Below are 13,614 nucleotides of genomic sequence, written 5' to 3'. Positions count from 1 at the left end.
TGTGTGTATGTATTTTTAATTTTTTTTTCAGTGCAGGTTTGATTAAAAACTGACCAAGGCACACTCAGCTAAGAATATGTTCTACTCCTAGGCTCTCCAACAGAGGAGACCTGGCCAGGAATCTCCAGCTGTGAGGAATTAAGAGCCTACCAGTTCCCTCATTACACTGCTGAGCCGCTGGTCAACCACGCACCCAGGTCTGCCTGTCTGTCTGCATAGGCCAGTCCATCTGTCTCCATAGGACTGCCTGTTTGTCTGCATCGGTCTACTCATCTGTCTGCATAGGCCTGCCCATCTGTCAGCATAAGCCTGCCTGTTAGTCTGCATAGGTCTACCTGTTTGTCTGCATAAGCCTGCTCATCTGACTGCATTGGTCTGCAATCCGTCTGCATAAAATTGCCCTTCGATCTGCATACATCACTTGTCTGTCTGCATCGGTCACCTGTCTGTCTGCATAAGTCTGCCAGTCTGCATAGACCTGCTCAATTCTGCCGGTCTGTCTGTATAGTAAGGCTGCACAATTCTGGAAAAAAAAATGTGAATTGCGATTCTTTTGCTTAGAATTATCACGATTCTCTGTAACAATTATTTTTTCTTAAATTTAAACGTTTATTGCGCTCATTAAACTGCAAAACATGACTGTGCCAAACATATGATTGATCCAGGACCGGCATACCAACTACTGACAACTGAAAAGAAACAATCAACTGGCCATTCAATTAGGGTAACCAAAACAGTCATATCAAAAGTTCCAGTACCAAAAGTGCCAATGGGGTAATTTTTTGGTACTTCAGTACTTTGAAGTGGGACTTGAAACACTTTCTTTGTCGAATGCTTATGCAAATAGTCTAACTTTGAAAAGCAATACAACCATTTTCTTGCAAATAGTTGTGAACAGCAACGATGAAAATGATTATGATTGTCTCAGAGAATGCATGCAGCGCTGATGCAAAGGCAGTGGAGGTAAACTTTAAACTGATTTTTAAACATATACAGTGGTACCTCGGTTCTCGAACTCACTAGAACTCGAGTTTCTTGAAAGTCGAACAAACCAGTTTGACCTAGAACTTGATCTGAATATCAGAAGTTGAACCGTGAACGCCGACCTAATATAAATTGTAGGAAATGAGTCATACTACAATGCAATTCTTACTTGAATGCCTTCTTCACAGACTGGACGATTAACCAAATAAAGCAGCGCAACATTACAGTAACTAACAATAAATAAACCACTAACTTACGTGTACTATTAGAGCATTTATGTCATTTATTTAAACTTAAAATTTATTTCTCATTAATAAGCCAGCGCTGTAAGCAAGTCGAACGCACGCAATGACCGGACTGGGGAAACAAACTGAAATGCGGACTTAAAACGGAGGACTAATGGTGCGTTTGATTATTTCTCTCCAAGTCGGAACTCGGATGAAAACGTCATGAAAAACGTCACTTCCCGTCGGAAACACGCCTCTTTTATTACGTTAAAGTCGGACAAGATTTTGTTGTCCGAGTTGCCCCAGTGACGTAATTTCAACATGGCGGCTTACACACTCAACAGTAATTCTATTTTATAAATCTTTAAAAATGTTTATTTTGTTAAATGTATTGTTATAAATGTAATTGCACGTGTTCGACTTAGAGAATGTCATATCATAACAGTATCCTAGCATGCAATATCAGATTTTTACCAGACTTGTTAGTGTCTTTGGTTTGTTTGTAGTTTGTTTGCCTCTCGAAAAAAGAAAATGTCTGTATACAGAACTGAAAGTAAAAAAAGCCTGATCATAATCCAGCTGACTGGCAAAGTAAGAATTGCACAGCACAACATGCGATGTTGGTATAAATATCACCCTTCGGCCAGCCCTATAATATACAGCTATTTTTTAAATTCAGTATAAAATACCCCACCTCGCACTGTGATGTCATTCAGTGCCAGTACTGGTTTCTAAGCCAGTGGAATACCTTGAAGTACTGTACTTTTGGTACTTTCTTGAAGTGCCAAAAGTACGGTACCTGGTGCAGTGGGAAAGCACCCTTTAAAGAGAATGCAGAATTATGGGATGCTTAACACTCTGGGTAAAAGTAGGAGCACTTGTTTTGATTCTGCTATTGTGATTTAGAAATGAGATTGTGTGAATCAAGATTGTGTTTTTTTTACGATTAATTGTGCAGCCCTGCTGCATAGGTCACCTGTCTGTCTCCATAGGCCTGCCTGTGTGTCTGCATAGGTCTGCCCATCAGTGTACATACTGTAGGTGTCCTGTCTGTTTGCGAGGTCTGCCCGTTGTCTGCATAGGTCACATGTCTGTCTGCATGAATTGCCTGTCTGTCTGCACAGGTCACTTGTCTATCTGGACAAGCCAGCCAGTGTGTCTGCATAAGTCTTCCCATCTGTCTACATAGGTCACCCGTCTATCTGCATTGGTCACTCGTCTGTCTGCATAGGTCTGCCCACCTGTCCCTGTATCATTCTGTATGTACGTCTCCATTTCTGTGTCGGACCACACCTTCCTGCCTTTTTGTTTACATCTATATGTCCTCGTGCCCGTCTGTCTGCAAATGTGACACCCTTTAGGTTTTTTCGCTGACCATCCCCGCTGTGTCAGGTGCATTTGTAACAGTTGCACTTTGGCATTATCGTGTCCTGTAGTATGGTTTTGGAGCCAAGCGCGGCAAACCCTGAAGCTGCTGCTCCGTGTAGCCGTCTCACTATCATTATCTAAGTGGTGGCTGTATCTGCTGGGCTTTTCCCTTCCCACAGGATAGACGCCGATGGGATTCACCTTCTGACCCAACTCCTCCAGGTTGGTTACACAAGGTCTTCTAACAATTACCCCATTGATTTATTGATTTACAGTAGGTCCAGTCAGTAAAGGAGTGCGGTCAGCATTGCTTTTCATCGTTTCCCCTCTCCTTCTGCTCCTGCTTCCTGTCTGTCCTCTATCTTCCTACCTTAAGTTTTCGGTGAAGAACCGAATTTCTGCTGAGGATGGTCTCCGACTCCCCTATTTCTCCAGTCTGGGGGAGCAGGTGCACACGCTGTCTGACAGTAAGTGTCTCCCTAAATGGGTAGACTAAACTATACTAACTCTTGGATTACAGCCTTAATTAATGAGTACTTAATCAGTAATACTTCACTTGAGGGGGCACAATTACTTAGTAGTAACTCAGTTACTACTGAAGTACAAATCATAAACAAATATAGTATCTAGATAAAAGACATGGTACAATTCATAAATGATTAACGAACATGAGATCAGTATGTAACTAAGACTTAGTTTGTGGCTAATTAATACATGAGTAATAGTATAATACTGTATTATTTGTGTCCCTTCAAGAGAGGTGTTACCACTTAATCTTGCTGATAGTGCTAAATTATGCCTGTGTAACTACCATCCAAGCCCTTTTCAGACCTCGCCTCACCTTAGCTGCTCTAACATATGTGTGTGCTTCATATATGTAGCACAGCTTTCCGTGTTTGTGCGTGTGAAATGTGCGCCTTTGTGTGACCGAACTCCTGATTCTCAGCTCTCCTCTTCAGCTGCCTCCATTTTCTCTGTGAAGGGCATCCAGCTCCGCAGGGACCCAGGAAGGAAGAGCAACACGCACCTAGAGACCGGTGAGCCACCGTTGGCTAAGAGACAGTTTGGCATAACAAGAGTTTTGAGCTGCAGGGGAGTAGAAGTATTAAACATGAACAGTGGAGAGGGAAGAAGCTTTGCCTTCCTTGGCTAATCTTCTGTTTACACCTATTTCCTATTATCTGAGTGTAATCGGTTTAGAGACACCTCTCTAATAGTGCAAACTTGAATATCAAGAAGCTGTATCCGTTACTTCTTATGGGTACAATTATAATTACTTTCAAGTCCATTCAAGAGACCACAATCTCCCCAAAATATCCCTAACAAACAAAAAAATCATGTTTCAGCACAATAAAAAATAAAAAACCTAAAATTCAGTTATTTCGGTAGCAAATATGTATTTGTATTGATATGCAGTCACTTTTGTAGTGCCATACAGTACATTACATTTGGCAGTAATACCAATGGAAACTTCATGTTTAAATTTATGTAAAAGTAAGAAATGAAAACAATATAAGAATAAAAAATGGGCTGCTACTGTCATGAATCGTTACTGGTAATTAGTACTTGCACGAATTTTGAATATTTATCTGACTTGCTTCGCCTGCGCTTGGATGGTGATTGTTGTTGCTGGACTTCCTCACTCGAATACCCAGTATCGGTATTAATCTATACTGCTTCTTTAGGTGGGAACTCGAATACCTTTGTCTCCGTTCCGTCCCCGCTCGGCACAACAATATTATTATAATTAAACCTATTCATGGTTTATTATTAATATTAAAATAATGAATAAGAAATCTTTATTTTTAAATGTATTTTATTATATAATAATAATTACTGTCACTGTCTATCATTGTCTAAATGTACACTCACCTAAAGGATTATTAGGAACACCTGTTCAATTTCTCATTAATGTAATTATCTAATCAACCAATCACATGGCAGTTGCTTCAATGCATTTAGGGGTGTGGTCCTGGTCAAGACAATCTCCTGAACTCCAAACTGAATGTCAGAATGGGAAAGAAAGATGATTTAAGCAATTTTGAGCGTGGCATGGTTGTTGGTGCCAGACGGGCCGGTCTGAGTATTTCACAATCTGCTCAGTTACTGGGATTTTCACGCACAACCATTTCTAGGGTTTACAAAGAATGGTGTGCAAAGGGAAAAACATCCAGTATGCGGCAGTCCTGTGGGTGAAAATGCCTTGTTGATGCTAGAGGTCAGAGGAGAATGGGCCGACTGATTCAAGCTGATAGAAGAGCAACTTTGACTGAAATAACCACTCGTTACAACCGATGTATGCAGCAAAGCATTTGTGAAGCCACAACACGCACAACCTTGAGGCGGATGGACTACAACAGCAGAAGACCCCACCGGGTACCACTCATCTCCACTACAAATAGGAAAAAGAGGCTACAATTTGCACGAGCTCACCAAAATTGGACAGTTGAAGACTGGAAAAATGTTGCTGATGAGTCTCGATTTTTGTTGAGACATTCAAATGGTAGAGTCAGAATTTGGCGTAAACAGAATGAGAACATGGCCTTGTTACCACTGTACAGGCTGGTGGTGGTGGTGTAATGGTGTGGGGGATGTTTTCTTGGCACACTTTAGGCCCCTTAGTGCCAATTGGGCATCGTTAAAATGCCACGGCCTACCTGAGCATTGTTTCTGACCATGTCCATCCCTTTATGACCACCATGTACCCATCCTCTGATGGCTACTTCCAGCAGGATAATGCACCATGTCACAAAGCTCGAATCATTTCAAATTGGTTTCTTGAACATGACAATGAGTTCACTGTACTAAAATGGCCCCCACAGTCACCAGATCTCAACCCAATAGAGTATCTTTGGGATGTGGTGGAACGGGAACTTCGTGCCCTGGATGTGCATCCCACAAATCTCCATCAACTGCAAGATGCTATCCTATCAATATGGGCCAACATTTCTAAAGAATGCTTTCAGCACCTTGTTGAATCAATGCCACGTAGAATTAAGGCAGTTCTGAAGGCGAAAGGGGGTCAAACACCGTATTAGTATGGTGTTCCTAATAATCCTTTAGGTGAGTGTATTTTTACTGTCTAAATATATGTATTCAGCTAGTGTAAACATGCACGATGCTATCACAGCGAATGCGAGGCTGAGACTGAAGCGTTACCCTTTGTTTCCGCTGAGAGACGTGCCTCGTGACTCATTTCCCCGCACGTACAAGTTATCTTAAGTTGGCTTTCACGGTTTGACTTCTGAGATTCAGATCGAGCTCTAGGTAATTTTTTTCCGAACTGGTTGGTTCGACTTTTAAGAAATTTGAGTTCTAATGAGTTCGAGAACTGAGGTACCACTGTATTTGTTTTATGGTACTGCCGCTAGCACCAAAATTTGTACTTTTAATGAATCAAAAGCAGTCAAGGAAAACTTTTGGCTAATATTAATAAAGGTTATAAAAGAAGCATAGGTTGTTTATTAAATACATTGATTTTTAATTCTTAATTTACACTCTACAATGCAATGGACATAAAGAATTGTTTTTAATGTTTCTAAAATTATGAATCACTTTAGGTTAAATAAAATTAGTGAAACACTCAAGCCATATTGATGCTGCAGTTAATGAACCCGTTAAAAACAAAATTATGAGCGTAGACAACTCCAGGCTTTACGCCCAGGGCGTGAGAGAGCCCAACCAGTCATTCATTAAGATAAATCGATTAGTAAATACATTTACATTTAATTTTCTTGCACATTGATGTGATTAACATAAACCACATTTTCCTATATGACAGTGAGCACTCCTAAGCCATCAAACCTGAGGACATCGGCCTCTTCGGTGTTCAGTATTTCTTCGTCTTTCTCCATCGTTCTTTCTCATTTGTATTGTCTGCCTTCTGTGATTTTTTTTCTTTGCCACACCCCATCCAAACCACCCCACACCCCCACCCCCACCCAAACAAATGTGCCTAACAGCGCCATCTACAGTGGGCACTGTTCCTTGGGAGTATGTCCAGAGAGAGGGCGCCCAAGCACGGAGCTCGTCCTACGCTTCCACGTCCTCCACAAGCTGAGTGACTCTCTCACACACCGGTAAACACACACTTCCTCATCTCTTATTATGCACATGCGCCGGGATTTTCTTCATTACGTGGTTTTACCTTAACTGCTCACAGAAATGACAGACGTTTTATTGCTGTCACACTTTTCTGTAACTCCGAAACCACGAAAGGCAACCACAAAAAAAAAAAAAACACATTATAAATGCACGTTAAACTCTGCATAATGACATACATTACTTATTAGACATTATATATACAGTACATTGTACATTTTCGCTCTTGTGGACATGTTGATCCAACTATATGTCTGTACCTGTTCATTTCCTGTTCTGTTTGCTGGGTGTGTGTGATTTAAATGTCTTTTCACCTTTTACAATGTTTCCATTTTGATATTCTATCTGTCATCTGTCTATAAATATCAATACAAACTAATCTAGACACACTTCGATTTTACAGTATATAGTGACAAGCTAAATTTCTATTCTGTTTTATGCCGAGCCAATCTTGCAGCACATACCGAAAAAAAAAAAACCAGTGCAATATGCAGTTCCTCAAAATAATACAGCACGCAGTGGTTGCCTTTATACCACTGATCCAGGATCAGTGGTTGCCTTTATACCGCTGATCCAGGATCAGTGGTTTAAAGGTAACCTCTGCATGCTGCATTATTTTTCTGTCATCTCCATTTGTGTATATTGTATAACATTCTTTTTGACCCCCGATACTTTTTAGTTTCTTATGTATGTGTTATGTAATCAAATTCTGGCCTTTGATATGAAGACTTTACACTTAAGAAAGGAAGCTTGAGTGTGAATGAGGATACAATTTCTGTTTAAGTGTGAGATATAAAATATACCTCCAGCCTGACTGAGTTGGTTTCACTGTTTTGCTGCTTCACAAGCCTGTAAAATAAATAAAAAGGCGTAGATGAGGTGGATTGCATGCCGTGGTACAGCTGTGAATGTGTTCTGTCGCTGAGGCTTTTTGCGGAAAGGAAAAGCCATCGCTACACTCCAGAGTGCTGAATTTAGTCACTTAGCTGTCATCACCTTTTTTCATATAACAAATTACCGTGATCCTTTCACTGAACTTTCCTGTCAGACTGATACAGCATCGACAGCTGAAAGCCACGTGCCTTCAAAGTAGCTCTGTGATGCGTATGTTGGTGCTTTCTGACCACTAGAGGGAGCTAACACTCCACTCTTCCGGTGCTTTTTCGTTTACCAGCTGTTGGCTTTCCGTGCTTGCTGATATTTCAGGCCTCTAGTCCATTGCACTGAATGTGTGTGCATAAAAATTGGGATGATGTAAGTCTGATGTCTTTTTTTTTTTAATTTTGGTTTGAACAATACTGAGTGAATTTGTACCACCGGAGCAGCACTACAAGAAGGAAAAAAGCCGGGATGAGAATTACTGTTTTAAGGAGCAGATGAGGCCAGTGTAAATAGTTCTGTTTGGTGGACTGAAAACACACAAAAATTTTGCTCTACTCCCCTTAAGGTTCTCCTTGAAGGATCTAATGAGGATTGCCAGCTGGGTTAGGTGAAGAAAAGCTTGTCATCAGAGGCCTAGTTACCGAGGGAGAGAGAGAGAGAGACCTTAAGCCACAGCTGTTAAGGAAGCATCTCTGTGAAGCACATGCAATCCCTCAAGCGAAAATTCCTTCCGTCTCACTTTTCTCCTTAAGTGTGCCGAACTGATTTACGGTGTGTCAACAGATGAAATGAAACAGCTTTACTGCTCCTTGTTTATCTGTCGCATGTGTCCCTTTTTCCAGACCCCAGAAGGGCATCGGGTGTTCTTTGTTGTAGCCCTTTTACATTCATTTAATGGCACAAAAACACCCCAGCTGCTTAAGTAACTTGCCAAAACTTCTATGACTGTAATTTCATATCTGTTACTGTATTTCGTTAAAGGGCCGTGTCCTTCAGAATTGCATGATGGTTTGACATCTGCCTGTTCTCTCTCTCTCCTCCTTTGCCAGACCAGGGGAAGAACCGGAGACTAAGCGTGTTGTTTTAGGTGCCCATGAGGCTGGTGGTGGACTGCCTTCCTCCTTTTCTCAGCTGCTGTGGACAGACTCAAGTTCAAGACAAGAAAAAGAGGGAAGGAAACTCAATAAACACTCTGACATCATAGTTCTTGAGACATTAGGCTTATTCTACATGCATACATTTTTAATAATGTCTATCAGTAATTTGCAGGTGTGAAGGTGATATACTCTAGTATTTAATGTGGATCTACGCCTAGGACCATCTGCCATTTTGGGTAATTGGTGATGAATATCGAAAAGAGTGCAATAATGTTGACATGGTGGCGTTCGCATCATGCGGCAGACAATAACGTCGCGGGTGATCGCATGTCCTTGTGCGCGTGCGTGTGTGTTCTGATGTATGCCTGTATGGTACTCTGATCTTAAAATTAGAGAAAAAAGGTTAAACTGGCCTGTGTTCAGTCCTGCTTGGCTGTCCGATGCTGCTCCCGCTGACTTTCTCTGAAGTGTATGGATTGGCCTCGGTCAGTCAAGTGAAAGGGCAAGGGATGCGGGATTGGCTGCATGCCACGGTCTCACTGTTCTTTCTTGTTTGACTTTGCCCTGCACAGCCTGTGCGGCTGTGTCACTGTGTGTGGAAGTGAGTGTGTGTCCAGGCCTTGGCAGAGTGCCGGCTGTGAGGCTTTAGCCATAAAGGCACCGACAGGTTATTTATTTTACCGAAGGTTTTTGAGGGTCATACAGCAAACCCAAATGAAAGTGTGAATTTGACAAGCAATCAGCAGGGAGCTTTACTGCCCTGCAGCCAAACGCTTTGTTTGGAAATTAGCCACCTTAGTTTAGTGACTCCCAATTTTATGTTTTAGGTTGCAGTTCCTTTAATACGGACCTTTAATGATTCTTGTTGCTCTAGAGGAACGTTTATTTTTTGGTTTTGCTTTTAAAATCATGATGATCAAAATGGTGTCTGTTTTCGTTTTTCTGTTTTTATGTAAGACAAAAAGCATTCCTGTGACGTTTTGTTAGGAGACCCTGTGAATATGAATGAGTGAAATGAAATGTAACATTATGAATTTATTTATTTGAATGACATTATTATTATTATTATTACTCACAGACTATGTGCAGTGTCAACAAGACTACTGACGATTTTGCTATGATGTTACTGTAGTATAAAATGTCCGTCTCATGAACCAGAGCTGAGTTGATCCAGTGCACCAGCAGGCCTTACTACATGTAGCAACAACAGTACTTAATGGTCAGAATCAAGGCTTTCCAGTGGAATCACTGCCCCAAACTTCCTTGCCACCACAGTCAATATTCCCAGGTGTGCAGTGTTCTCATAATAGCCATGTGACTTTGTGTCAACCTGCCGTGTCGTTACATCAGCTGCCGCTTCTGGTTTCTTCATTTTGCCATAGGGTTGTTGTTGAACATTATTCTGATGAGAGGTGATAAGTACTACTGCCTCCTACACCTGCCGGCGGGAAAGAAATTCCCCTGAAGGACGGGGCCGAATTGTTCTCTGGTCTAGATTATTGTATAAACACAATGGGAAGTCAGCTGCTGGTTGAATCCTCTAAGGGATTGTTCACGTTACATGGATGAGAACAGAGCAGGGGCAAGTGGAACCATAAAACTGAAATTTCAACCACCTTGTACCAGTGTGATCGAAGTACTTCTGCAGTTTAGTTTGTTCTGTCCTGACAGAATGGTAATGGGACTTTGATTACATAGTAATCGCTTCCCTACCGTGATAATGTGAATGATCACATTGTCTGGCCTGAAGCTGTATAAGATTTGTACTGAAGCCAAACAAAATGGAAAGATGATGTTTCCATTTGAGTGACCCCAAATCCCAGTACTGTTCCTGCTGTGTAGCATGTAAACGATAGCAGTGTCTGTCATCTTATGACCTCTCGTAGAAATGTTTTCTGGGAGTTAAATAAAATAACTGTTTTATATGGATTAACAACTTCCTTGAAAATTCAGCTGGTTTTCTTGTCCTTTTCCTAATAGTTGGTATTATTATTATTCTTAGAGATGGCACGATATATATTTTTTTGGTTTGATCCCGATATTAAAATTCTGAGTATCTGCCCATACCGATACCAATGATATTTGATATTTCTCCCCTTTATCAACTACTGAGCATTAAATGCGATATATGTGTCAGTACATTTCAATTAGCATAGTAGACTGTCTGCATTTACTGTAGCACTGTAGTAACATTGCTTAAGTATGCTAAGAATAAAATATGTAATGGTCATGTTTTCCAAACAAAAGCTTTGCCGCCATGCTACAGGAGATCCACCACTAACATGTTTTATTCAGCAACAACTTTCATAGAAATGAACAGAAATATTTCTTGAAGTGAAAATTGTCCAATCTGTTGCCAAAATAAATATAATAAAGAAATCAAACATAAAAATATCACTAAGTAGTTTCACTCCCCCAACTAACTATTTCATGTCAAAAGTTCTCCAGACCAAAATATACAGTGGAGCAGAGATGGTAATTAACCAATTAAATGCAAGTCTGAAGACATGTAATTTGTGTACATTTTACGGTGTTCAGATTTAAGAAACATCAGCACTAGCCTTACATGCATAGCAGGTACCTCTAACCTAGCAGTCTGCTAGTCTGAATCATAGGAAGTTTATTTATTACCATTTTCTAGAGAAATAGTACTATACACTATGCATGTCAAATTACTTTGTCATTTTCTATCAAAACCTTTTTATATAACATACAAAACATCTAAATTATGGCGCTGTATGTACAAAGTTCCTACTGTACACACTGGGAGCACTACATTTTGGACTAAAAATGCAAATTAAAAAAATTAATTTGCTATTAAAAATGCTAAATTAATGGCACGGAAAAGTTTAAAAGTCGCTGTGAGAAAGGCGAGATTTCCACGGTCACAAACACGGTTAACGTGAGTGAGGCTGGTTGCCAAAACAGATGCAGGATGTACCCAAGCCAAGATTATTATATTAAAAATATAGTATGCGCTTACATTATCAAATATTATGTATCACTAATATTTATATATCATGTGATTTTATGTGATCCAAATCATTTTCAGTGTTGGTTTTGGCTTAAACATCTTTTGTGAATTTCTGCAGTCTTTTGGCAAGCTCCAGAATTTGTTCATGGTCAACTCATGAATAACTAAAGCGGTGAATGTCAAATTCGCAAATTTGAAAGGGTTACTGTATTTCCACAACCCATTTGACAGCTCCAATGCACATGTTACTGAACGACTGACTCTTACTAATGTTGAAAAGTCGGATTCGTTTCTCAGCACCCCCCTCCTCAATATCCAATCCAACATTATTTGCAGGTTTCAGCCCGATACTGGTAGTGGGTATCAGAATGGTGCCATCTCTAATTATTATAATTATTATGTAATAATTTATGTAAATTAGTTACATTTGTCAAATGAATCAATTTTTGCCTTGTCGAGTCATAGGTCTGGTCTTAGCTATAAAGATATGGGAACTTGGTGTTTTTTTATGGTTGTATTATAAACCCCTCCCTTGGATCTTACTCACTTAAAGTGGCAGTTCACCCCAAAAAAAAAAAAAAAAAATCACATATGCTGTGCTGTTATTTATTGATCTAGTCTGTTGTGATGAGAGCAGCCTAGTTTTGGAGATTGGCTAAAGATATAGCATATCTACCAAACTTAACACACCAACTGTATCACTGTGCAGAAAATAGCACCGACAAGGGTTGGGGCAGTATGTGAATTTGCATTATCAATTATTGCCACAAAGAATATCTAGATCAGTGTTTCCAATCCAGTCCTTGGGGACCCCCAGGCATTCCATGTTTTTGCTCCCTCCCAGCTCCCTGCCAGACAGTCCACATTTTTGCTTGCTTGAACCAGTGAATGAATGGATATGTATGATAGCCTGTTTTGCATTTCTGTTTACAAGCAATGCATGCTAAAAATGTCTTTAAAAAACGCACTGTACAGCCTTTAATTTCCAATATTTTTTATTGTGTTTACAGCTCATGACACAAATGCAAAAACTACTCAAAACATAATTAAATCATACTCTTCACCTTTTGTGTTCCCCAGTTGAAACAGGAGCAAGAAACATAGCCCACATAAACCGCACAGCAGCAGTGGTCGTTACTGTATAACAAACGTAAACATATTGCCTAAATTATGGAGTTGAATAAGAACAATAACCATCATAATCACATTCAGGAAAAAACAATAAGATAAAAAGCTATTGATTGTATTTATCGATAATATTGATTATCTGAGTGCTGGGACACTTGTGCTCCTGAGAATGTGACTGGATGTGAACATTAATGTTAGGTCAGTGGTGCTAGGTGAGATAACAGTATCAAGCAATTATTATTATTAACTAAGAAAGTATTGCTGCTATTTGTTATTGTTGGTAGCTGATGCTAACTGATACTGAGCTAGCTAATGTTGGAGCTCAGCCAAAAAGGATGCTATTGATGTTTACATCTAGTTACACTGTAGGGGCACGAATGCCCTGGCGCTATCTTCTGTGCAGTGATACGGTTTGTGTGTGGAGTTTGATAGAAAGAAAATAGTTCCCACATGAAACTGCTCACTATAAGGTCTGTGATGTATCTTGAGTAACCTAGTCTTGATTTCTGGTAAGGGACATTGCTGTATAATCCTTTAAAGATATTTTTTGGTGCTTCAATCGTCACAGAATGAATGCCATTCAGTCCCATTTTATTCAAGTGAAGATTTCTACAGACAATATCTCCAAAACTAGGCAACTCACAACAACAATCTAGATGTATAAATAGCACTTCAGCATATCTGAAAAATATGATTCTTTGATTTTGGGGTGACCTGCTGCTTTAAGTTGCTCTGATCTCAGGCTAATGGTCAGTGCATCATTTGAATTAACTGTAAACTAGCAGGATTTGGAATGGAATCTGCAGAATGTCTAGGATTTGGATGCCATTACAGGACCTTTTATTTGTTTTAG

At 40.0% G+C, this 13,614-nt stretch overlaps 1 protein-coding gene across 4 annotated transcripts in view; it reads left to right on the top strand.

Moving 5' to 3' along the window:
• The window catches only part of LOC111856193 (cyclin-dependent kinase 17-like), a 28,751-nt gene extending 19,960 nt beyond the window's left edge, over positions 1-8,791 (top strand). The window contains exons 13-18 of one of the 4 annotated variants that reach the window (XM_023835942.2): positions 92-197; positions 2,759-2,801; positions 2,956-3,046; positions 3,562-3,616; positions 6,542-6,658; positions 8,128-8,744. In XM_023835942.2, the coding sequence (XP_023691710.1) occupies positions 92-197; positions 2,759-2,801; positions 2,956-3,046; positions 3,562-3,616; positions 6,542-6,658; positions 8,128-8,173 (458 nt within the window). In that variant the 3' untranslated portion in view covers positions 8,174-8,744. Of the gene's footprint in view, positions 1-91; positions 198-2,758; positions 2,802-2,955; positions 3,047-3,538; positions 3,617-6,541; positions 6,659-8,127 lie in introns of those variants that run through there. The other 3 variants (XM_023835943.2, XM_023835944.2, XR_002841072.2) reach the window with 3 other exon arrangements.
• The last annotated feature ends 4,823 nt before the right edge of the window (positions 8,792-13,614 follow it).

Source organism: Paramormyrops kingsleyae, chromosome 8, assembly GCF_048594095.1.
Source record: "Paramormyrops kingsleyae isolate MSU_618 chromosome 8, PKINGS_0.4, whole genome shotgun sequence".
Lineage (NCBI taxonomy): Eukaryota > Metazoa > Chordata > Actinopteri > Osteoglossiformes > Mormyridae > Paramormyrops > Paramormyrops kingsleyae.
The sequence above is the reverse complement of the archived record's forward strand: the minus strand, read 5'-3'. Positions and strand labels throughout refer to the sequence as shown.